Source organism: Barbus barbus, assembly GCF_936440315.1.
Source record: "Barbus barbus genome assembly, chromosome: 36".
NCBI lineage: Eukaryota > Metazoa > Chordata > Actinopteri > Cypriniformes > Cyprinidae > Barbus > Barbus barbus.
This window is the reverse complement of record NC_136714.1, coordinates 8103985-8131780: the sequence shown is the minus strand read 5'-3', so window position 1 is coordinate 8131780 and position 27796 is coordinate 8103985. Positions and strand designations below refer to the sequence as shown.

At 39.4% G+C, this 27796-nt stretch overlaps 1 protein-coding gene across 1 annotated transcript; it reads left to right on the top strand.

The window, feature by feature from the left end:
* Positions 1–1070: 1070 nt before the first annotated feature.
* On the top strand, positions 1071–27101 carry LOC306856126 (pyruvate dehydrogenase (acetyl-transferring) kinase isozyme 3, mitochondrial-like; the record flags this gene model as incomplete). The annotated part of the gene is made up of 11 exons (XM_079395157.1): positions 1071–1177; positions 2095–2232; positions 4816–4887; positions 6208–6392; positions 6505–6594; positions 6670–6747; positions 6844–6920; positions 19573–19674; positions 19782–19895; positions 26489–26602; positions 26958–27101. 11 exons carry the CDS (start codon positions 1071–1073, stop codon positions 27099–27101), a joined length of 1221 nt encoding a protein of 406 aa, XP_079251283.1.
* Between the last annotated feature and the right edge of the window lie 695 nt (positions 27102–27796).

The window sequence follows — 27796 nt, the reverse complement described above, 5'->3', positions numbered from 1 at the left end:
CATGGCCGGGGCAGACAGTTCACAGGCGAAAGTTCATATTTGGTTTCCTTGGCAGTGACATGGGGCAACAGAAATTCATGAACATAAGTTCTCTGGAGTAGCAGGCGTGATGTTAGCAGGCCCAGGATTAGCAGGTGTGACGTTAGCAGGCTCGGGAGTAGCAGGTGTGACGTTAGCAAATATGACTACAAATATGACTTACATTACAATACAGAACACTTCATTTATTAGTAACTCCTAGTACTATTAACTAATAATTATCTGTGATATGTGTTAATTTGGTAACTAAATAGAATAGCCTATTTATTCTGCTGAAAAGGTTATTTTGAATATTTATTTTTATGTTCATTAGATCACAGGTTGGTTTATAAAGTGAACTTGCAGCTTTGTAAAATGTTCACAAAAATGTTGAAAAAATGATGAGCATAAATGAAGTATATGGGTAGTTGACAAATAAAAACTGGACTGTGTCCTATGGTGTGACATAGCAAAAATGTAGAGAAAAAAAAAACTTAACATTCAAATAACATGAGAAAAATGTATCTTAATTCTTAGAGGTACAATTACATGAGAGAGGTTTATCTTCTAGAGATTTCTTTTTTCCGTCACACCATAGGACACATTGATAAGTCAACTACCCATATGCTGTGGTATAGATGTACAGCACTGTAAGCAATGTCTGTTTCTAACAATTGCAGGCTCTACTGATTGTTTGTGGGTTTTCTTAAATATAGTTTCAACTCAAATCCAAGGTCACTAATGAAGTACATATGATTTATTGTTATTATTTGATCCCCTATTAATGGCTATTGCATAGACTATTGAACACCGTATATCTGCATAAAATACAAGCTTTAAGGAGGTACTTAGTAGTATATTACATTCCATCCTTAATCTGGCAACCGTGTAATCGACTCTGCAAGTGATGGCACGCGCTGTCATGTCACGTGATGAGGATCACACGATTCAGCTTGACAGCAAGCGCAAAAACAACTGTTGCTATGAGTGAAATACGTTCAGTCCACCTCAAGTCGGGAGTGAGCACTGTACTCGAGCTGTAGTTCTTAACCATGAAACTGTTTAACTACTTACTGAAAGATGTCACGCACAAAATCGAATATTATTCAAGGTTCTCGCCCTCACCGATGTCAATCAAGCAATTTCTGGATTTTGGTGAGTAATGAAATATTGTGAAGAAGAACCGCTACTGATGCAACAGAAGTTATTTTTTTATTAATGTATGATTTTCTCGTGCTGAACCTGCCTTCAGTGATTTCTACCCTGTCTTATGTTGAACATTTTTCTCACCACATATTCCTCGTGATTAAACTTGTCGATATTGATACTATATATCAACCTTGAATGTTAAGGTCAAGTGAAAGCTAAAGCTCTGTTGGCACAGCACTGCCATCAACTGAATAAAAATAGACTCTCCGTTACGTTTCACCCTGTGTCATAACTTAATGAACCTTGTCCAGTTTTGCAAAGGATAAAACGTGTTTTTGGTATAAATAAATGCATTATTACACTACTTATGTAACTCAAAAGAGTCCCATGTGTGGTTCTGTTATGCATAATGTCCAACATACAGTACTAGTCAAAAGTTTGGTAAAAAGATAAAAAAATATTAATATATTATAACCTGAATTACCTATTAAAAAGCTAAATATTTAAATAGCCTATATAATTTTAATATATCCACATTTACATTTATTTAAAAAAAAAAAAAAAAAACTTTTAGTGGGTGGATAATACATTTAAGATTTTTTTTTGTCACTACATAGCCTGATTCCCCATTTGTGTTAGTTCACTGTTAATGACTTGGTAATAATTTTGACTGGTTGTGTGTTTAATATATAATATTTGAGGTGTAACATTCCTTTTTAGTGCCCTTGATTGATTATTTTAAGCCATGGTCATTATCTAGATGCTAATTATATTTATAATGACTTCTTTGTGTCTTTCTAATCTTTTGCAGTATACAATAGTTGCAAATTCTGCGTGGAAGTGCACACTCAAGCATACATAGACTCAACAGGCTCAACATCGGAAAACAAAGAATAACTTGTTCTTGCCTCTTGCTTAACCAGGCAGGGAAAATGCATGTGAAAAAACCTCCTACGTGTTTCTGAGGAAAGAACTGGCGGTGAGGTTGGCCAATACAATGAGGGAAGTCACCTTGTTGCCCACCAATCTTCAGAACCAGCCGTCTGTCAAACTTGTCAAGTCCTGGTGAGGAAAGCAGGTGTGATGATGAGTGTGAGCTTAGTAAACAGTGACTGGGTTTGGTGTAAAGGGCTCAAAGTGATTGTTTTTGAAGAAATATGTGCATTTAAAGAAGTGTCATGTAGCAGAATGAATCTTGAGTCCTGCAGTCTCTCTTTTTTTTTTAAATTTTGTGTCACCTGATGGAGTTTAGGCTCCTTGCCACTGTTACCTTTGTTCTGCGTAGTTGGGGTTCAAAAGACACTTAATATTCAGTAATATTATCCATGACACTACACTGATAGGATGAGAACAAAACTTGAGCTGAATAATGACTATGTCTTCGGTAGAGCTGCTTTATAACTAAATTGAACTTCATAATTTATGAATTTTGCAACATCAACACTGTTTTTGAATTGAATTTATTCAACATTGAACTGACTCGAGCTGAGTAATGACAGTGACAGACTGTCTTCATTTAATTAAAATTGTTTCGTAATTGATGGACTTTACAATTATTGAACTGATCTGATCCAACACTGAACCGATTTGAGACTGATTTGACACTATTGTCTTGTGAGAGCTGCTTTACAGCAGGATTTGGATTTGCGTCATATTTGATGAAGTTTGCATCATTGAATGTCACTTTTCTGTTTAGCACAGTGAAGCTGCTTTTAAACAATCTGTATTGTACAAATCACTATTTAAATAAGGGTGGCTTGTCTTGATTATTCCACGATTGACAAATTGTTGTATGCAACACCGTTGTGAAGTACTTAGCATCCAAAGCTAAAAAATAAAAATAATAATAATAATTCAGTGTAGTCAATTACGGTGATGGCCAAAAATATTAGAACACTAGTATTTTCACCAGCTAAAAATGGTTTTAAGTCAGTTATTTATATCTTTTGCTGTAGTGTATGTCAGTAGGAAATATAATTTTACATTTCCAAACATTCATTTTGCCTATAAATGTAATAATCCAGTGAGATTTTTGTTTGCACAAGGAGTCTGACAACAGCCAGTGCTCCACACAGATTTGATCTCATCATCATTCAGTCTGTCTGGAAAGATGTGAAGAAACGGAACAAACTGAGACAGACTAAATCCAGAAGAACCCTGGGTGCACTTGCATGTATTTTTTCAGGTAGCTTTGCAGGTAGGTTTCATAAACCTACAGCAAAAGATAACTGACGTAAAACCAGGAAATACTGGTGTTCTAATAATTTTGGCCACCACTGTATATAGATGTTTAGTGCATGCTGTCAAAGATCCTTTCTATAGTCTTTGATTCTGTGCAAAGTATACATACTCTAAACTGATAAAAGAGTAAAAGTACAGCATTAATCAGAATGCTAATCCCAACATGCTGTATTGAATGTCACGTGCAGTGCTTGGATTTAAAAATTGATTTGTATTCTATGGAATGATATTCCGGACATTATTCAAACGGAATTGCAAATTGTATTTTCAATTGCGTTTTCAATTTGTGGACGCATAAAATGTGACATAATCCAAACGCAAATACAAATCGCGCATTACCGTTTGCATTTTCGTTTAAGCGAATGCACAGTGACTGCCAAATTTAAAATGGAAATGCAAAGTCCGTTTGCATCTGTGTTTCCCAGATCTTACGAGTATTGACCCAGTCATATTTAAATAGCAATTTCATTCACTTCTGCTTTTTCACTTTCTCAGCGTCGCGTATGTAGCCAGCCAAAACTCAAATGGAATCGCAATTCCCTTTGTATTTCCATTTCCGATGCCTTACACGGAAACCTTTTTTTTATTTTTTTATTTTATTATGCCTTACATCAGAACAATACAACGTAAAAGAAACATAGAAAAAGATGAACAACATTAATATAATGAAACAGTGCCAGAGGACAGTAACAAAATATAATAGACAAATAAATAAATAAATAAAATTACAAACTTTTTTTGGGGGGGGGGGGGGCTCACTTTATACAATAGCATACCTGCTTACTATATTATGAGTTCTAATAGCCTTTTTATTTGTGCAATTACACAGGACTTTACAATACAGCTTGAAATCGTTTATAAAATGAGAAAAGTTTGGTTTGGAGCCTGACCACTTCATTTTATGAATATGAAACTTCCCCATTAAAATTAACAATTGTATGAAGTATGCTTTATCTTTATCATTTTACACGGAAACCTGTCAATCAGTGTCAAGGATGGGATTATGCTATGGGTCGTGTTCGTGTTGGGACCTGACGTCACTCACAGTCAACCGCATTTGGCGGACCATGCGTTCAATGGGTTTACGTAAAATGTGTTGATCAGAAGATCGGGCAGTTTTTTTATGTAAAATTTTCATTTAATCGTCCACAAATTGAAAACGCAATTGCAAATACAATTTTGCAAATACAAATACGGAATTGCAAATACAATTTGCAATTCCGTTTGAATAATGTCCGGAATATCATTCCATAGTATTCGCCACCTAGTGATTCTAAGAGGAATAACAGAATTGCCATAGTCAAAATGGTTAAAGTTAAAGTTGAAAAGAGTAATGTTTTTATGTTATATAATACAAAACTTTAATATTTTGTAGCATTTTTAATACATATCTTTGTGTGGTATCAGGTACAGCCAGAGCTTTGAAGAGCTGTTAGAGTATGAGACAAGAAGTCCAGAGGATCCCCGCACCCTTAATGAGTGAGTCTGCAACCTTGTCAGGGAAAGTGAAAATAATTTTCTTTTATTTTGCTTAAAGGGATGAGCATTAAAGAAATAATTCACCCAAAAATGAAAATTGCTTTCCCTCAGGCCCTCCAAGATGTAGATTAGTTTGTTTCCTCATCAGAACAGATCCAAATCTAGTATTGCATCACTTGCTCACCACTGGGATCCTCTGCTGTTAATGGGTGCCATCATAATTAGAGTTCAAACAGCTGATAAAAGCATCACAATAATCCACAAGTAATACTCATGACTCCAGTCATAGGCGGAGTTTCACATTTTTGCCTGGGGGGGCACCTACCGGTAGACCATGAGCTCTGATTTTTTATTTTTTACACACCGTATATACCTTTTTTTTTTTTTTTTTGCACACCGTATATACCATTTTTTTTTTTTTTTTTTTTTGCACACTGCATATACCATATTTTCTACATTTTCAATTATTTATAGCCTATATATTTTCTTCTTCATTTAAAGGAGCACTGCGTAAGTTCTGACATTTCTAACAGTTACTGACACCAGTGGCCGTTAGAGGAACTGCAGCCAGTCTCATGCTCGTTCTCGGTGCGCACTAAATGAGGCTTTTTTTGTTTGTTTGTTTGTTTTTTGTTTTAAGCTTACGATGAGCTTTTGTGGGTGTCTGGGTTGTGCTGGAGGCTGGTCGCTTCTTTCCGTCCACAGAGTCCATTTCAAACACTTATGTCTTATGTCTTACCTAATGTAGAAGAATCCGCCTCTTTTGAGAAGTGTCAAAGTTAGAGACCTCCACGCTTTTTATTGTGGGTTTATTAAAAAAACGACGAATATACATTTTGTTCATTTAGCGTATCTTTGCAGAAAGTGGGAAGAGAACGAGAAGAGAGTCCACTCACGCGATACTTTGAGATTCGCGAGTTGTGAGAGTAGGTTTTTTTGGGGGGGTTTTTTACATTAATTACAAATAATTTAGCCTTAACATACTCATTAAAATAAGATAATGCAAATAAAATTAGACAATCTGAAAATATTTTTGTATTCATAGATCTGACAAAATCGATTGGCTCTGATCTGGGGGGGCAGTGCCCCCCCCCGGCCCCCCCCAAACTCCGCCTATGACTCCAGTCCATCAGTTAACATCTTGTTAACCGAAGAGCTGCGTGTTTCTTGAATGGACTGAGGGTTAGTACATTTTCAACCAATTTTCATTTTTGGGTGTACTATTCCCTTATACGTCTGAATTTGTACAGAAAATGCATGTTTTCTCTATTAATTTTACCCAAATGCTATTTTACCCCAAAACAATTTATTATTGTTCAGCTTCCTAGAGATCCTGATTAAGATTCGGAACAGGCACAATGACGTGGTGCCCACTATGGCCCAGGGTGTCATCGAATACAAAGAGAAGTTTGGTTTTGACCCCTTCATCAGCAGCAATGTGCAGTACTTTCTTGACCGCTTCTACACCAACCGCATTTCTTTCCGCATGCTCATCAACCAGCACAGTGGGTGACATCACATTCATGTTGGATAAATGTTAAGGAATTAAATCTGATGGAAGGAATGTCTTTATATCATTTGGAACTGGAGTCTTAGCAGTTCTCCATTCTGTTGTAGCTCTTCTGTTTGGTGACGCCGCTTGTCTTGCGCAACCAAAACACATTGGAAGCATTGACCCAGTGTGCAACGTGGCTGAGGTGGTAAGAGGTGAGATAAAGATACTTATAATGCACAGATACATAAAATAAACATGGTTCTGAAGATTCTGATTTCTTATCTCAGATGCATATGAGACAGCAAAGATGCTCTGTGAGCAGTACTACATGACAGCTCCTGAACTGAAGATCGGGGAATTCAACTGTGAGACTGTTATCTGTTTAAATGTCTTTAATAACATAATTATATTTATTTTTAATCTATCTGTGCCTTTCTAAACTGTTTCACCCTGTCTGCTAGCCAAAGCTCCAAAGAAGCCTATACAGGTGGTCTATGTGCCCTCTCATCTTTTCCACATGCTGTTTGAGCTCTTCAAGGCAAGAAAAATAGACAGTCTAATTTAAAAGGAGAATGAAAACCGGGTAACACTTTACAATAAGGTTCAATTCGTTTGAATTAATTTATGCATCAGATACAAACAATGAAAAAATTAAACAATACATTTTTATAGTAATAATCTAGGTTAATGCTAATTTATAAATGAACAATTATTCCTAGTTAATTGTTGTTTAATTATTATATATTGGAAGGAAACTTAAAATTAAATTATTTATTCAAATATTTTGTATTCACAACTTTTTTCAAGGTGTACTTTCATCAAAAGGAGGCCAGTATGAATATAATTAATAATCATCAGGATGGTTATAGTAAACTAACATTAACCATACTAAACTACAAAAAAAAATTGTTGCTTGAAATGTTAACTGAAATAAAATATTAAAAACTTTATTTCAGCTATAGTTGCAAAGACTTTTTTTATTTTATGCTAACTTAATGTACCAAAAGAACAAACTAAAACAGAAATAAAATGAATTAAAACTATATTGTCACGGAACACTGAGAGAGCACCGTGGAAGCAGGGGTTTGGGTCCAAAAGCGCATGTGGTGATGGCGCAGTGGATAAGACACATGCCTTTGGTGTGAGAGACCCGGGTTCGAATCCACTGTGAGACACCAATGTGTCCCTGAGCAAGACACTTAACCCCCTAGTTGCTCCAGAGGCATGCGACCTCTGACATATATAGCAATTGTAAGTCGCTTTGGATAAAAGCGTCAGCTAAATGAAATATAGCTGCAAGCAGCGATGACGGGCCCAAGCCGTCAGCATACGCCACCCCGGTGGCATCGATAAAACGGTGCCCAGCGAGCACAAGCATCACAGTAACCCTCTGGCAGTTTGGTTTTAAGGGATACAGCAATTAAAGGGTTAATCCAAACCATCAACTCTGTGAAACACACACACACAGAACAACATATAAAACTTTAAATTCTGTGAAAATATATTTTTCATTGGTAGTTGATGTTAGTCAATGCATTTACTAATGCTAACAAATGAGAAATTATTATAGTTACCAAAGCTTTTAATGATTTATAAGCATTTTTAAATTATTTATTTTTCCATTAACTAACATGAATAATTTACTAACAAAAATGAATAAAGTAAAAAATATATTGTTAATATTTAATATTATTTGTGAATTAACCAATGTTAAAAAACAACATTATTTAACTGTTGTTAGTTAACATCAACAATAATTATATACCATTTAATGTTGATCAATATTAATTCCAAAATGTGTTAATATATTATTAAATTTGAAAGTTTTATCTTTTGAGCATGACTATTTTTCTAATATTAAAAATATTTTGTTCATTGTTAGTTCATTGTAAGTTCATACTATCAATGAAGAATTAACATGCTGTAAAAATATATTTTTCATTGTTAGTTCATGTTAATTAATGCATTCCCTACTGTTAACAAATGAGACTTAATTATAAAGTGTTATCAAAACCTTTAATGCTTTATAAGCATTTTTTAAGGATTTTATTGAGAAGTTTAAACAGACCCTCTCTCTCTCTCTCTCTCTCTCCCCCTCCACACTCACTGAACTCACACAGTCAGTCACCCACCGCACACATTAGAAGCAGTGACAGGAGATCTCTGATAGTTTTAATTTTCTGCTCTCCATAGTGTATTGTAAATTCATGAAATTAATCACATATCCTCAGACGGTCTTGTTCTGTGTATGTAATTTTTTATGAAGTGTTTGGAAGCTGCTCTTTAAAGATAAAAAAAAAAAAAAGTGTTATTTTTTACTGTAACTTTAATAAATTGCCATTAAATCACCGTTCAAGATATCCTAAATCGGTCCGCAATGAAGCATCTTCAGTATCTTGGAAGCATGTGAAAAAATGTTTGGTGTGAATTTTTGGTTTCTGCTTGAAGGAGTATGAATTTGTTTACAGCCCGTTTTTAAAAAAAAAAACACATTAAAAAAAAAATAGCCGATTTCCTGTTGGTCATAGCTAATGACTGTACATTAGAAAGTTGTCCGGATTAATAAGAACAATTTATGTACCGAGTTTGGTGTCTGTAGCTATCATTATATATATATAATCATTTATAATTATATACCATTTAATGTTGATCAATATTAATCCAAAATGTGTTTATATATTATTAAATTTTAAAGTTTATCTTTTGAACATGACTATTTTTCTAACATTAAAAAGATTAATAAATGCTTTAAAAAAATTGTTCTTTGTTAGTTCATACTATCATGGAAGAATTAACATGCTGTAAAAATATATTTTTCATTGTTAGTTCACGTTAATTAATGCATTTCCTAATGTTAAGAATTGAGACCTTATTATAAAGTGTTATCAAAATCTTTAATGATTTATAAGCATTTTTTAAAGATTTTAAAAAACAGACCCTCTCTCTCTTTCTCTCTCTCACCCACTGCCTCAATCCACACAGTCACTCACACAGTCACTCACAGCCCACCCCACCCCACCCCTCACTCAGCTGCAGGCTGACAGGACCTCTCACTCAGAGGCAGCTCTGATAGTTTTTTAATTTTCTCCTCTGCATAGTGTATTGTAAATTCATGAAATTAATCACATATCCTCAGACTGTATTGTTCTGTGTATGTAATTTTTTATGAAGTGTTTGGAAGCTGCTCTTAAAAGATAAAAAAAAATAAAATGGATCTTTTTTACTGTAACTTTAATAAATTGCCATTAAATCATCGTTCAAGATATCCTAAATCCGTCCGCAATTTAGCATCTTCAGTATTTTGGCATCATGATAAAAAATGTTTGGTGTGATTTCCGTGTTTCTGCTTGGAGGAGTATTAATTTGTTTACAGCCCGTTTTAAAAAAAAACCCACATTAAAATAAATATAGCCGACTTCCTGTTGGTCGTAGCTAATGACTGTAAATTAGAAAGTTGTCCGGATTAATTAGAACAATTTATGTACCGAGTTTGGGGTCTGTAGCTAAAACTAACCCCCTCATTTTTGACAAAAGGTGGCGCTATAGAGTGCCTCTTCCACGCCCGTTTATGAGCTTTTTCCAGTGTCTAACTATCATTAAAATGGATATGTGTGTTGAGTTTCATGACATTCTAAACATGTTATCTGCCTCAAAATCACCAGAAACGAATTTTCAACTTTGACACGTTGCCATGGCAACATCATTTTAGATATCAATATTCCCTTCACAGTTTTACATCGGCCGTGTTTTGACATTATTCTGGTGAAGTTTGAAGCAAATCGAGTAAAAATAAGATGCTGAATTCAAAGCATTTTGAAAACGACACACTTCCTGCAGCCAGTTGGTGGCGCTATAACTTTCAGTCATAATAGTCACATCTATCCGATCGGCATCATACAACGAACAAGTCACTGAAGTTTGATCTACATCATACAATGTATGTGGACGTTATTAGGCATTTCCTGGGTCTCATTTTTCGCCATAACTTCATCGCCTCGCCACGGGCAAACCGTTCGACATATCAAAAATATCTTCGCAATTTAGCGTCCCCAATGTCTTGAGATCATGTTCACCTAGTTTGGTGGCAATCGTATGGAAATCCTCAGAGGAGTATATCAAATTCCAGAGCATGCGCTTTTTAAACAGCCCTGAATAGCCGACTTCCTGTTGGGCGGAGCCTATGACATGCTGCGCGGAAGTTGTTCGGCTCAATGAGTTCTATATGTGTACCGAGTTTCATATGAATACGTGCAAGTATGTGTGAGCTATACATCAAGCTTTCTGACAATTTTCCAGGGGGCGCCGTAGAGCCCCTGTGCCACGCCCGGGTCCCAGCCTCTGTGGCGTCCTAATGGCCGCAGGTTCCAATGTGCGTGCCAATTTTCAAGAGTTTTCGGGCACGTTAAGGCCCCCAAAAGTACCCGGATAGTCGAAATAAAAAATAATAAAAAAAAAAAAAATAAATATAGCTGCAAGCAGCGATGACGGGCCCAAGCCGTCAGCATACGCCACCCCGGTGGCATCGATAAAACGGTGCCCAGCGAGCACAAGCATCACAGTAACCCTCTGGCAGTTTGGTTTTAAGGGATACGGCAATTAAAGGGTTAATCCAAACCATCAACTCAGTGAAACACACACACACACAGAACAACATATAAAACTTTAAATTCTGTGAAAATATATTTTTCATTGGTAGTTCATGTTAGTTAATGCATTTACTAATGCTAACAAATGAGAAATTATTATAGTTACCAAAGGTTTTAATGATTTATAAGCATTTTTTAATGATTTATTTTTCCATTAACTAACATTAATAATTTTTTCTAACACAAATGAATAAAGTAAAAAATATATTGTTAATATTTAATGTTATTTGTGAATTAACCAATGTTAAAAAACAACATTATTTAACTGTTGTTAATTTACATTAATAAATATATACCATTTAATGTTTATCAAAATCAATTCCAAAATGTGTTAATATATTATTACATTTTAATGTTTTATCTTTTGAACATGACTATTTTTCTAATATTACAAATATTTTGTTCATTGTTAGTTCATTGTAAGTTCATACTATCAATGAAGAATTAACATGCTGTAAAAAATATATTTTTCATTGTTAGTTCATGTTAATTAATGCATTCCCTACTGTTAACAAATGAGACTTAATTATAAAGTGTTATCAAAACCTTTAATGCTTTATAAGCATTTTTTAAGGATTTTATTGAGAAGTTTAAACAGACCCTCTCTCTCTCTCTCTCTCTCTCCCCCTCCCCCTCCCCCTCCACACTCACTGAACTCACACAGTCAGTCACCCACCCAGTCACCCACCGCACACATTAGAAGCAGTGACAGGAGATCTTTGATAAGTTTTAAATTTTTCTCCTCCGCATAGTGTATTGTAAATTCATGAAATTAATCACATATCCTCAGACTGTATTGTTCTGTGTATGTAATTTTTTATGAAGTGTTTGGAAGCTGTTCTTAAAAGATAAAAAAAAAAAGTGTTCTCTTTTTTCTGTAACTTTAATAAATTGCCATTAAATCATCGTTCAAGATATCCTAAATCCGTCCGCAATTTAGCATCTTCAGTATTTTGGCATCATGAGAAAAAATGTTTGGTGTGATTTCCGTGTTTCTGTTTGGAGGAGTATGAATTTGTTTACAGCTCGTTTTTAAAAAAAACCCACATTAAAATAAATATAGCCGACTTCCTGTTGGTCGTAGCTAATGACTGTAAATTAGAAAGTTGTCCGGATTTATAAGAACAATTTATGTACCGAGTTTGGTGTCTGTAGCTATCATTATATATATATATATATATATATATATATATATATATATATATATATAATCATTAATAATTATATACCATTTAATGTTGATCAATATTAATTCCAAAATGTGTTAATATATTATTAAATTTTAAAGTTTATCTTTTGAACATGACTATTTTTCTAACATTAAAAAGATTAATAAATGCTTTTAAAAAAAATGTTCTTTGTTAGTTCATACTATCATGGAAGAATTAACATGCTGTAAAAATATATTTTTCATTGTTAGTTCACGTTAAATAATGCATTTCCTAATGTTAAGAAATGAGACCTTATTATAAAGTATTATCAAAATCTTTAATGATTTATAAGCATTTTTTTAAGATTTTAAAAAACAGACACTCTCTCTCTCTTTCTCTCTCTCACCCACTGCCTCAATCCACACAGTCACTCACACAGTCACTCACACCCCACCCCACCCCACCCCCTCACTCAGCAGCAGTGACAGGGATCTCTCACTCAGAAGCAGCTCTGATAGTTTTAAAATTTTCTCCTCTGCATAGTGTATTGTAAATTCATGAAATTAATCACATATCGTCAGACTGTATTGTTCTGTGTATGTAATTTTTTATGAAGTGTTTGGAAGCTGCTCGTAAAAGATAAAAAAAAAAAGGTTTTCTCTTTTTTACTGTAACTTTAATAAATTGCTATTAAATCATCGTTCAAGATATCCTAAATCCGTCCGCAATTTAGCATCTTCAGTATTTTGGCATCATGATAAAAAATGTTTGGTGTGATTTCCGTGTTTCTGCTTGGAGTATGAATTTGTTTACAGCCCGTTTTTTAAAAAAAAAACCCACATTAAAATAAATATAGCCGACTTCCTGTTGGTCGTAGCTAATGACTGTAAATTAGAAAGTTGTCCGGATTAATAAGAACAATTTATGTACCAAGTTTGGTGTCTGTAGCTATCATTATATATATATAAACATTAATAATTATATACCATTTAATGTTGATCAATATTAATTCCAAAATGTGTTAATATATTATTACATTTTAAAGTTTATCTTTTGAACATGACTATTTTTCTAACATTAAAAAGATTAATAAATGCTTTAAAAAAATTGTTCTTTGTTAGTTCATACTATCATGGAAGAATTAACATGCTGTAAAAATATATTTTTCATTGTTAGTTCACGTTAATTAATGCATTTCCTAATGTTAAGAAATGAGACCTTATTATAAAGTGTTATCAAAATCTTTAATGATTTATAAGCATTTTTTAAAGATTTAAAAAAACAAACCCTCTCTCTCTTTCTCTCTCTCACCCACTGCCTCAATCCACACAGTCACTCACACAGTCACTCACAGCCCACCCCCTCCCCTCACTCAGCTGCAGGCTGACAGGGAGCTCTCACTCAAAAGCAGCTCTGATAGTTTTTTAATTTTCTCCTCTGCATAGTGTATTGTAAATTCATGAAATTAATCACATATTATCAGACTGTATTGTTCTGTGTATGTATTTTTTTATGAAGTGTTTGGAAGCTGCTCTTAAAAGATAAAAAAAAAAAAAGTTTTCTCTTTTTTACTGTAACTTTAATAAATTGCCATTAAATCATCGTTCAAGATATCCTAAATCCGTCCGCAATTTAGCATCTTCAGTATTTTGGCATCATGAGAAAAAATGTTTGGTGTGATTTCCGTGTTTCTGTTTGGAGGAGTATGAATTTGTTTACAGCCCGTTTAAAAAAAAAACCCACATTAAAATAAATATAGCCGACGTCCTGTTGGTCTTAGCTAATGACTGTAAATTAGAAAGTTGTCCGGATTAATAAGAACAATTTATGTACCGAGTTTGGTATCTGTAGCTAAAACTAACCCCCCCATTTTTGACAAAAGGTGGCGCTATAGAGTGCCTCTTCCACGCCCGTTTATGAGCTTTTTCCAGTGTCTAACTATCATTAATACTGATATGTGTGTTGAGTTTCATGACATTCTAAACATGTCATCTGCCTCAAAATCACCAGAAACGAATTTTCAACTTTGACACATTGCCATGGCAACATAATTTTAGATATCAATATTCCCTTCACAGTTTTACATCGGCCGTGTTTTGACATTATTCTGGTGAAGTTTGAAGCAAATCGAGTAAAAAGAAGATGCTGAATTCAAAGCATTTTGAAAACGACACACTTCCTGCAGCCAGTTGGTGGCGCTATAACTTTCAGTCATAATAGTCACATCTATCCGATCGGCATCATACAACGAACAAACCACTGAAGTTTGATCTACATCATACAATGTATGTGGACGTTATTAGGCATTTCCTGGGTCTCATTTTTCGCCATAACTTCATCGCCTCGCCACGGGCAAACCGTTCGACATATCAAAAATATCTTCGCAATTTAGCGTCCCCAATGTCTTGAGATCATGTTCACCGACTTTGGTGGCAATCGTATGGAAATCCTCAGAGGAGTATATCAAATTCCAGAGCATGCGCTTTTTAAACAGCCCTGAATAGCCGACTTCCTGTTGGGCGGAGCCTATGACATGCTGCTCGGAAGTTGTTAGGCTCAATGAGTTCTATATGTGTACCGAGTTTCATATGAATACGTGCAAGTATGTGTGAGCTATACATCAAGTTTTCTGACAATTTTCCAGGGGGCGCCGTAGAGCCCCTGTGCCACGCCCGGGTCCCAGCCTCAGCGGCGTCCTAATGGCCGCAGGTTCCAACGTGCGTGCAAATTTTCAAGAGTTTTCGGGCACGTTAAGGCCCCCAAAAGTACCCGGATAGTCGAAATAAAAAATAATAAAAAAAAAAAAAAAAAAAAAAATAATAATCCTTAGAAGAACAATAGGGCCCTGCGCCTTACTGGCTTGGGCCCTAATAATCCTTAGAAGAACAATAGGGCCCTGCGCCTTACTGGCTTGGGCCCTAATAAATGTAAATGTAAAAGCAGGTCTTTATTAACAAAAAGCAGACAGTCCAAAAACAGATCAGACAGAATCTGAAAAGCAACTCAAACAAAAACAGGGATATGACACAATTCCGGCAACCTAGTGCTTGCATCAGTCCACATATCAACAACTAATAATTAAGCCTGGCAGAGTGGTGAGTGAGAGGAGAATATATAGGCTGTGTCCAAATTCAGGGTCTGCATCCTTTGGAGTACTCATTTGAAGGATGTTACATCACAGCGCCGCGACGAAGGCTGTCCAAATTCGTAGGATCCTTCAAATGCGGCCCACAAATACGTCCTCCTTTTCCCCGAATTGGAAGGATGGGTGTGGTGGATCCTTTCCCGTCCTACCTATCCCATAATTCTTTTCGGCAGAGCGTAATGGCGGACGAAGCGAGCGGTAGCGGAGTGGGAGAGGAGTTTCTCTGACAAAACAAGCTAAAGTTTATGCTTCGGCTCAATGAATTTGTAGGAGAAATTAGTAGAATACTTAAAAACAAATAAAAATAGGCTATAATGGCTTACCTGGATGTGACTGTCTTGTAGTCTGATATAAAAAACTCTCCGACAACGAGCAAAGAAAGTATTTAATTTATTTAATTGCTTTATTTCTTCCAAAATAATTAAAATGAGGAGAATAACTCTTTGTTTGTCCATTTTCCCGCTTCTTGCTTGGCGCTGTCACGGTTGCTAGGCGACAGGATATGTGCGACAGAATATGAGCTACGGGTAAGGGAGGGAACTGAAAGAAGGGTAGGCTGTCCAAATTCACAAACACCGACTTCCGGGTTTTGCGGACGTCGGAGGATCCCTCCTCCTTCAACCGGGTAGGAAGGATCCTAAGGAGGAACCCCCTGAATTTGGACACAGCCATAGTCTGTGGCAATGGGGAACAGCTGAGGGTGTAATAATGAGTATCAGGTGAATGGAATATGGAGAATTGAGTCCGGGAAGATGGGAGATGGCAACCTCTTGTGGTGAGAGGGAGAAGCGCAGGACCTGGACTCATGACAGGACCCCTCCTCTAAGGAACGGCTTCCAGACATTCCCAAACGCCCATCCAGGGGGACGGCAGAGCGGGGGCGGAAGGGTGGGATGGGGGGGACCAGGTCCGTGTGCCAGAGGGGGACCTGGGGACTGAGGCAGCGCCGACGGGATGGAGACCCAGGGCAGGTCCAGCGGCCAGAGGTGTGTGTGGAACTGCCACCTTGGAGCGTGCAATGGCGGGCTCCACCGCTTCTGTGGGCACATCAGTGTGGGAAACATCAGCGGACACCGCCGCCTTGAGGGAACTGTGAGCGGACACTGCCGCTTCGGGAGATCTGTGAGCGGGAACCACCGCCTTGGGAAAACCTAAGGCATGCTCCGCTGCCTCGGGAAGGCCTGAAGTGAGCTCCGCTGCCTCGGAGGGAACATCAGCGGGCTCCGCTGCTTCGGAAAGGCCTGACACGAGCTCCGCGGCCTCGAAGGGAACATCAGCGGGCTCCGCCACTTTGGGAAGGCCTGAGGCAAGCTCCGCGGCCTCGGAGGGAACATCAGCGGGCTCCACCGCTTCGGGAAGGCCTGAAGCGAGCTCCGCGGCCTTGGGAGGATCGTGAGCGGATACCGCCGCTTCGGGAAGGCTTAAAGCGAGCACCGCCTCGGGAGGATCGTTAGCGGACACCGCCACCTCGGGAAGACCGCGAGCAGACCACGCCGCTTGCACCGACCTCAGCGGGGGATCCTGCAAGCTGCATATCAGCCCGGGACGCTGCGGAAACGGATGCAAAATACTGGGTGTGGCAGACGAGGCCTCGGACACCCCTTGGATGGCGGCTTCAGGAGAACTGTGAGCGGACTCTGCAGCCAACTCCACCCTGAAGGCTGAGCTACTCCAACGAAGTCCCTGGCATACTCCTCAATACTCCGGTCTTCCTGGTGGATGTTGAGCAACTTCCCTGCTGGACCCATGTTTGCTGGCTTAATTCTCTCACGGAACACTGAGAGAGCACCGTGGAAACAGGCGTTTGGGTCCAAAAGCAGGTCTTTATTAACAAAAAGCAGACACAGTCCAAAAACAGAAACAGATCAGACAGGATCTGAAAAACAACTCAAACAAAAACAGGGATATGACACAATTCCGGCAACCTAGTGCTTGCATCAGTCCACATATCAACAACTAATAATTAACCCTGGCAGAGTGGTGAGTGAGAGGAGAACATACGTACAGTCCAGTAACGTGCGGTGAAATCTTGTCATGGGTAGGCTGTGACCTATCAATGTGGCATATATGTTCATATATTCATTCAGTTAATGTAGCAACCCAAGTTCATATCAGGCATCATCACATCGCTGCCTGCATACAGCAAAGTCAGTCATATGTGAGGCTAATGCACAATCAAATCTAATAATCAAATTAATGGACACATCTATCTTATGATGACTTCTACAACAAACAAATGTTTTGTGCGGGACACAGTAAGAGAGGGAGGCGGCGCGGTGTCAGCGAACCGACAAGCAGCCTAGTCACTCCTTCAAAATGCGCAAACGTGCACAGACAGCCACACACACACTATTGGTCTGGTGACGGCGCACCAGGATTTGAATAGGCTACAGTCAGAAAACTTTGTGTCAGCAGTACAGCTTTAAAGTACAAACACAGCTTATTCGCTCCTACAAACTGCGCTAGGCGCACACACCGACATGCAATGAGCATCTGGCGACGGCGCACCAGGATTTAAAAAAAGAGAACTACAAAACAGCATTTTAACCCTTACGAAATGCACCATAATCGCACAGATAGACATACAGTACAAATGTGGCAGAGGTGACGGCGCACCAGGGTATGGAAGAGAGAACATTTTGGTGTCAGCGCACAGCAGGCCTATAGCCCACCATCAGACAACACACACACGCCAATATAAGGGTTTTAAAAATAATAAATAAATTAATAGTTTACGTTTTAAAGGGGGTGCTTACTTTTATTTGTAGACAAAGTCCATGCGTCTATCCCTCTGGACAAAGATGTCAATTATTCCCAGACAGCAAGCAGTGTTGGCCCAGATCCGGCCCACATCTGGCCTGCATGGATTTCACATGGGCCAGATGTGGGCCGGATCTGGGCCAACACTGCTTGCTGTCTGGGTTACTTTGTTGTAAAAGTCCTCTTTGTTGGGTGTATTTCTCAATTTCAAAAAAGCTCTTTTTTCTTCATAGGACAATGTTGAAAATAATATAGTAATAAATAAGTAATAAATATCCATAATATCCAAATATCCAACGGTTCACAGCCGTCGAACTAGGTTGACAGCCAACGCTAGGCGCCGCTAGATGCAAAGTATCGGGAAGCGCGGATTGAGTGAGAGCGAGTGGATCACGTGACATGAAGCAAACTCGGTCTCTGCCTCAATGTTGATAATTAAAGACAACATGAGAACTGACTGCGCATGCGCAAATCTACGTAAACTACGTTCTATGGACCAAAGAGGCACTGCTAACATCTGCCTCAATGGCCATGGCCTTGAATTTCCTGCATGAAACAATGGTTTTTAGGAGCAAACAATGGCAAAATGAGTATATTATATGTGTATATTCCTGAGAATTTTTGTTACAAAAATTAATATTTGGAATAAAATAAATGCAATTAATAATGTGGTTTGTGGTGAATTAATAAAGCTCTTGGAATTAATAAATGTAATGTCAACATTGGTGAGGCACTGCCTACCCTGCCTACCCTGACCGCACCTCCCTGGTATAGTCTGTGGCAATGGGGAACAGCTGAGGGTGTAATATGTCAGGTGAATGGAATCTGGAGAATTGAGTCTGGGAAGATGGGAGAGGGCGACGTCTTGTGGTGAGAGGGAGAAGCACATGACCCGGTCTCATGACATATATAGACATTTTAAAAAACTAATGAAAATGACACAAAAATGACTGTATTTTTAATTAAAATGAAAATATAAAAATAAAAACTAATTCAAATTATTAGTAAAAACTGTAATAGTAACTAAATTATACTAAAATAACACTGATAATCATTCTACATACATAACTTATGTTAATTTATTATTTAAATACAAATATTAGTATATGTAGAAATTATCGTCAACTTAGATAATAGTAAATGTTATAAACGTATTTTTCATTGGTTCATTGTATCTGAAGCTTTTTCATTGGTTCATTGTATCTGAAGGATAGTTGACCCAAAAATGAAAATGTATATAGGTTTGGAACGACATGAGGGTGAGTAAATGATGACAAAATTTTTATTTTTAGGTGAACTATTCCTTTAACGAATTGAAACTAATTATAAAGTGTCACCAAAACTTTGTTCATATTTTTAGGTGATCTTTAAAGTGGAACGCAATGAACTGTTTCTCAAATTATGCTTTAGGTGGACTTCTGTCAGCTATTTTATTCATCTTACTCTACATCTTCTGGGTAAGTTACTATATTATTTGTACATGTGCAGAATTCCATGCGGGCAACAGTGGAGCTCTGTGAAAACAGCAGTGAGGGGCTTCCTGCAGTGAAAGCAATGGTTACTCTGGGAAAAGAGGATCTCTCAATAAAGGTTCCACACAAGACTATTTAGCAAAAAACATGAATAATTATGGCGACTTCAAAAGCTCATAGTAACACCTTGCACTTTCTTAATTAGATTTTTATGTGTCTGTCTAGATTAGTGACAAAGGTGGTGGTGTCCCCTTACGAAAGATTGATCGTCTCTTCAATTACATGTATTCCACTGCTCCAACGCCACGTCTGGATGCTTCACAAACTGCTGTCCCACTGGTAACTACCCTTCAGACAGTATAAATCTGTTTGTATACAGTGATGTGAAAAAGTGTTGGCCCCCTTCCTGATTTTTAATTTTTTTGCATGTTTGTCACACTTTAATGTTTTAGATCATCAAAAATTTAAACATTAATCAAAGATAACACAAGTAAACACAACATGCAGTTTTTGAATGAAGGATTTTATTATGAAGGGAAAACAAAATCCAAACCCACATGGCCCTGTGTGAAAAAGTGCTTGCTCCCTAAACCTACTAACTGCAGCAACAACTTACTTTACTTACTTTTGTCATTTAGCAGACGCTTTTGTCCAAAGCGACTTACAAATAAGAAAAAGTAACTAAAACTAAAAGTTACAACTCTATAAATACTATATACCCACATATTTAAGAAAATAAAGAAATTAAATAAAATTCACACATGCATATAACAACATTTCAATAATAAATATATAAATGAATAAACTAAAATAAAAAGCGATACTTCTATCCCTTGCCGGTGTCCCTGCCCAGTGGAGTCGCACGGTAGAGTTGATGGTCTTTACACTCTTCGGTCTTCACACTAGGAGGGCTTCACACGACGACTGCCGCGACCGCTGCCACGGTATAATAACCTTTTTTATACCACTCCAACAAATCACCATTTCAATTCAGATGGACCATGGACATTGAAGCGTTTGCAATAACTTGCAATGAGTCTGTTACAGCGCTGTAGAGGAATTTTGGCCCACTCATCTTGGCAGAATTGTTGTAATTCAGCCACATTGGAGGGTTTTCGAACATGAACCGACTTTTAAGGTCATGCCACAGCATCTCAATAGGATTCAGGTCAGGACTTTGACTAGGCCACTCTAAAGTCTTCATTTTGTTTTTCTTCAGCCATTCAGAGGTGGATTTGCTGGTGTGTTTTGGATCATTGTCCTGCTGCAGAACCCAAGTTCACTTCAGCTTGAGGTCACAAACAGATGGCCGGACATTGGGTCAGTGCGTACGTTTTTCGTATTTATACGCACATTTGAACTTCTCACAAAAACTTTCCGCCTAATTCACAACACGTGGGTACGCACATGAGCTTGTTCTTAAACTCGTTCTTCTGTTAGTGAATCTGGACTTCTTCTAAAAGAGCGCCCGCGTGCACGAGGTTAGTGATTAGCATATAATGATGATATAAGATGGCGCCGGTGAGATCGGCTGCCGTCACGACTGCTCCGACCAAACTTTGTCTTTTTTTGTTATTTTTTCGTATTGTTAACTATAAACACCGGTTTCTTTTTGTAAGATGGCCATTCTTACATACGACAGGGCCACTCTTATTTCTATTGGTGCACAATGCACTAACCTTTCGCCGATTTTGAACCCGGACCCATCCTGGCCAAGCGAGATCCTGAGGAGGAACAAAGGACCCGACCCGTACCGGCGTCCTCGAGGGAAACGAGCCGGCGTCAGGAACAGGCTGAGGGCTCGCGCACACCGCGCTCCCTTACCAAGTGTCCTGCTCGCCAATGTCCAGTCGCTGGATAACAAACTCGATGACCTCAGGGCAAGAGTCAGGTTCCAGAGGGACATTCGGGACTGCAACCTTCTCTGCTTCACCGAGACATGGCTGAACCCAGCGGTACCAGACCACGCCATCCAGCCGGCCGAGTTCTTCTCGGTTTACCGCATGGACAGAACGCTGGACTCGGGGAAGACTAGGGGAGGTGGAGTATGTCTGATGGTGAACGAACACTGGTGTGACAGCGCGAGCATTGTTCCCCTCTCACGCTCCTGCACACCGAATCTTGAACTTCTGACCATCAAATGTCGCCCTTTTTATCTCCCTTGGGAATTTAGCTCGGTCATCGTCAGTGCCGTTTATATTCCACCTCAAGCGGACACGGACACTGCGATATGGGATTTACATGAAACACTACACCTTCACCAGACACAGCACCGGGACGCCGCATTCATTGTTTTGGGAGATTTCAACAGTGCCAACCTCAAGCGTGCACTGCCGAACTTCCATCAGCACATCAGCTGCCCCACCAGGGGCGAAAGGACATTAGATCACTGTTACACCCCATACAAGAACAGCTACAAGGCACAGTCACAACCACCGTTTGGGAAATCGGACCACGCCGCCATCTTCCTCATGCCTGTTTACAAACAGAGGCTGAAACAGGAAGCCCCGGTGCAGAGGGAGGTCCAACGCTGGACGGACCAATCGGTGGCCGCTCTGCAGGACGCGCTAGATGACGCAGACTGGGACATGTTCCGGCGCAGCTCTGATGACGTCAGCTTGTTTACGGAAGCGGTTGTGGGATTTATAGAGAAACTAATGGATGATACGGTGCAGAAAACCATCATCAGGACGTTTCCCAACCAGAAGCCGTGGGTGGATAAAACCATCCGCGACGCCCTGAGATCCCGCTCCGCTGCCTACAACACAGGGCTCATCACCGGGAACATGGATGATTACAAGGCTGCATCTTACAGCGTGCGCAGATCGGTGAAGGAGGCGAAGCAGCGCTACGGGAGGAAACTAGAGTCGCAATTCCAACATGGCGACTCTAGGAGCCTGTGGCAGGGACTTAGAACCATCACGGACTATAAAACACCACCCTCCAGACCGGGGAATGCGGACGCCTCTCTGGCTGACGAGCTGAACACTTTTTATGCTCGCTTCGAGGCTGCAGCTAATCACGCTAACGGCGCTAGCAGTGCTAACTGCATGCACGCTGAGGAAGCCGGTGAGGACAACGTATTCACCATCACGGAGCATGACGTGAGGAGGGCATTCAGGAGAGTGAACATCAGGAAGGCAGCAGGACCAGATGGCATCACAGGTCGGGTTCTGAAGGCCTGCGCTGACCAGCTAGCACCGGTGTTCACCGAGATCTTCAACCTCTCCCTGGAACAGTCCATAGTCCCCTCATGCTTTAAGCAGTCCACCATTGTTCCTGTCCCCAAGAAACCGCAGCCCACCTGCCTAAACGACTATCGCCCTGTAGCCCTCACATCAGTGGTGATGAAGTGCTTTGAGAGACTGGTCAGAGACTTCATCATTGCATCACTACCAGACACACTGGATCCACTACAGTTTGCATACAGACATAACCGCTCCACGGAGGATGCCATCTCACACCTCCTCCACACCACAACAAGTCACCTGGACTGCAGAAAAGGGAATTATGTAAAAATGCTGTTTGTGGACTACAGTTCAGCGTTTAACACCATAATTCCCTCCACACTCACCTCCAAGTTGGAGGTCCTTGGTCTCAGCACATCCTTGTGCCAATGGATCTCCAGCTTCCTGAAGGACAGACAGCAAGCCGTACGGATGGGTAAACACACCTCATCCTCCATCACCCTAAGCACCGGAGCCCCTCAAGGTTGTGTTCTGAGCCCCCTGCTGTACTCACTGTACACTTATGACTGTGTGGCCACTTCCAACTCCACCACCATCATTAAGTTTGCTGATGACACTGTTGTGTTGGGCCTGATCTCAGACAACGACGAGACGGCCTACATACAGGAGATTAAGAACCTGGAGAGTTGGTGCCAGGTGAATAGTCTACACCTGAACATCAGCAAAACTAAGGAGCTGATAGTGGACTTCAGTACGAAGCAGGAGCGGTCGTACCAGCCGATCACGATCAGCGGGACTCCAGTGGAGAGAGTGGACAGCTTCAGATACCTGGGTGTTCACATCACGCAGGACTTGACTTGGTCCTGTCATACCAGCACCCTGGTGAAGAAGGCCAGGCAGCGTCTGTACCATCTGAGACGCTTAAAGGACTTTAGACTTCCCTCTCGGGTGCTTAAGACTTTTTACACCTGCACCATCGAGAGCGTCCTGACGGGCAGCATCACTTCCTGGTTCGGGAACTGCACTATGCAGGACAGACGAGCCCTCCAGAGGGTGGTGCGTTCAGCGGAACGTACCATTCACACCGAGCTCCCTAACCTGCAGGACATCTACAGCAAGCGGTGCCTGTCCAGGGCCAGGAAGATAGTGAAGGACCTCAGCCATCCCAACAATGGACTCTTTTCTCTGCTGCGTTCAGGGAGACGCTTCCGCTCCATGAAGGCGAACACAGAGAGAATGAGGAGGAGCTTCTTCCCGCAGGCCATTCGGAGTCTAAACCACTCTCCACTCTAATCACATCACCCCACACTTCCACTTTGCACATTTTTCAAGTACAATCTGCACTAATTTGTAGAAGGTTACGAAAGGATAAATGAGTGGGACTTACATACCATTTGTCTTTGTCTTTAGTATCCTTTTACTCACTTATACACTTTACTGCACTGCACAGCACAGCACACGGACACTTTATCACTGACATGCACTTTACTTTTTATAGAATCTATATAGAATCATATTCTATTTTTTATTCTCATATCTATTTGTTATTTTATTTTATTGCTAGTTTATTCTGTATATATGTTTACTGTACTTTTTCTATTTGTATTTTTGTAAACTTGAGGTTTTTCTAATTTTGTTGGACAATTTGTTGGACAGTCGTACAATACATTTCACTACATGTCGTACTACGTATGTATATGTATGTGACAAATAAAATTTGAATTTGAATTTAGCATAATACACGCCCAAACCAGCTCCATATAAGGGCTTTCCGCAAAGCGGCACTCGTCTAGAGAAAGACAATTATGGCATCGAAACAAAAGACAAAGAAAAATAACTTTAACGATAATGAATATGAGGTTTTGCTGTCGGAGGTGGAAGCCAGAAAAAATGTGTTATTTAAAAGCAACTGAACAGCCATTCGTCACTCTCAGCAAACATATCTGTGCGCCAGAGCCGGCGCCAGGGCACCTCCATCGGGGGGCATTTAAAAAAAATTTTGGGGGGGGGGGGCACAGATCACGTTGTGTGTGTGTGTGTGGGGGGGTGTATTGGTGAAGAGCGTGCAATCTGTGATCGCTTGCAGTTGCTGACGCTCGCTAAAGCGTTCAATTGTTTTCTTATGTGCGCTGTTTTATCGGTACTTTCGCTTTCAAAATCGATCGCGTTCAGCAAGGAGGGGAGAGGATGGAAAGTGGGGAGGCACAGTAACTTGTTTGGGGGGCCACGGCCCACGAGTGCCCCCCTTGGCGCCGGCCCTGCTGTGCACTCTCTAAAGACGCGCTCTCTCCTTAGAGCAAGCGCCACAAGGTCTTCAAGCAGTACCAAGTGTGCCATGCCTCCAAACACAAGGTGAGAAACAATAATCACCGTTTATATAAGCATAGATCAGGTGATTTGTTGTTTGGACCTCTAATTTTATATATATATATTTATATAATTGGACCTCTAATTATACTTTATTATCAATTTTAACGTCTAGTTACTTTTCACCCACCCTGTACATAACCTAATTATATGTGGGGTTCTTTATACATGCTTATAAGGCCCTGGGCGTACATGATTATTGCGTACGTGTGGTATAAGTTGTTCTTGAATTTTTTCGTACATTTAGAATCAATTTTAGTACGAAAGTTTTTGATGAATCATGATCAAAAATTTGTGCGTACGCATGTTTAGTGAATGAGACCCATTGTCCTTCAGGATTTTTTGGTAGACAGCTGAATTCATGGTTCCATTTATCACAGCAAGTCTTCCAGGTCCTGAAGCAGCAAAACAGCCCCAGACCATCACACTACCACCACCATATTTTACTGTTGGTATGATGTTCTTTTTCTGAAATGCTATTTTACTTTTACGCCAGATGTAATGGTACACACACCTTCCAAAATGTTCAACTTTTGTCTCGTCAGTCCACAGAGTATTTCCCAAAAGTCTTGTGGATCATCAAGATGTTTTCTGGCAAAACTGAGATGAGCCTTTATGTTCTTTTTGCTCAGCAGCGGTTTTCGTCTTGGAACTTTACTCATTTTTGCCCAGTCTCTTTCTTATGGTGGAGTCATGAACACTGACCTTAACTGAGGCAAGTGAGGCCTGCAGTTCTTTAGATGTTGTTGTGGGGTCTTTTGTGACCTCTTGGATGAGTCGTCGCTGTGCTCTTGGGGTAATTTTGGTCGGCCGGCCACTCCTGGGAAGGTTCACCACTGTTCCATGTTTTCGCCATTTGTGGATAATGGCTCTCACTGTGGTTCGCTGGAGTCCCAATGCTTTAGAAATGGCGTTATAACCTTTTCCAGACTGATAGATCTCAATTACTTTCTTTCTCATTTGTTCCTGAATTTCTTTGGATCTCAACATGATGTGTAGCTTTTGAGGATCTTTTGGTCTACTTCACTTTGTCAGGCAGGTCCTATTTAAGTGATTTCTTGATTGCGAACTGGTGTGGCAGTAATCAGGCCTGGGTGTGGCTAGAGAAACTGAACTCAGGTGTGATAAACCACAGTTATGTTTTAACAGGTGGGGGGGGGGCACTTTTTCACACAGGGCCATGTGGGTTTGGATTTTGTTTTCCCTTCATAAAAAATTGTTGTGTTTACTTATCTTTGATTAATATTTAAATTTGTTTGATGATCATGAAACATTAAAGTGGGTCAAACATGCAAAAAAATTAAAAATCAGGAAGGGGGCCCAACACTTTTTCACACCACTGTACGTAGATTCAACCTGTTTATATTGTCTCTGCAGGCTGGTTTTGGCTACGGACTGCCAATCTCTAGACTCTATGCACGCTACTTTCAGGGAGACTTGAGCCTGTACTCGATTGAAGGCTTCGGGACAGATGCAGTAATTCATCTTAAGGTATTTACATTGACGTTTTTATTTGTGAGACATAGGCTACGTTCACACTGTCAGTTTTTTGGATTGACAACCGCATTTTCTTTACAGGTGTGAGTCTTGATATGTCCCGTTCACACAGCAGCTTACAGTTGTGTTTAGATTACTGTCTGTATGAACGTGCAACGGGAGTCAAGCCCGTATTCCACACCAGTAACCATAATGACAGTGACCAAAATAAAATCAATAACCAAACTGTGTGTGAACGTAACCGTATTAAGGACTCAAATACAGGACTGACAACCGTATTCTCCTGCTGTGTGAACGTGGCCTTACCATTAGCTTCGACTAGAAACGGTTTTCTTCCCACTCTCTCCAGGCTCTCTCAAGTGAGTCTTTTGAGCGTCTTCCAGTCTTCAATAAGTCAGCATGGCGACATTATCAGACAGGTCCTGAGGCTGATGACTGGAGTAACCCGAGCAGCGACCCACGAGATGCATCCACTTATAAAGCCAACAGATGATTTTACTGTACCTACTACAGTAACAGTGATGGAATTACAGCAGCCAAGCATTTACAGAACACTGCCAGATAAGGAAAAATTGATTCTAGGCCTTTATAGGACTCGCTTACTGCCATTTTGAATTGTCTGAAAATAATAGTTTTACATTAGTGAGAGTGTGGAGGATGTTGGAAGAATGTTACGTGGAGTACCATAAATACAGAAGCTTGTTAGTAATGTATGATGTACCATGTGGCATTTTCTATTTATTTATTTTTTTGCTTTTGTATGCTAAATTTATTTGGGGTGAAAATATTTTTAATGCCTATAACTTTTTAAGTTTTGGGATCCGTAAGACTTTTATTTCCTTTTTTTTTTTTAAAGGACACTTTAAATTGATCAAAATTATCAGTAAAGACACAGATAATGTTACAAAAGTTTTCTAATAAATGCTTTGCATGAAAATGCAGTCTTGGGCATAAGAGACGTCTTTCAAAAAACATTCACAACCCCAAACTTTTGAATGGACGTGCAAATTATAACAAAATTATGTTTACTATAAAATACTTTTCAAGTATTTAGGCAGATTTATGAAACAACGGCGCATAGTTTTTAGTTTCAGTTTCCACCCAGTGTATTTTTCTGTCAGATATTTTCATTTCGGTACATTTCTAAATTCTTCTGAAGAAACGCGTAACGCAAAAGCACTTTAAGGT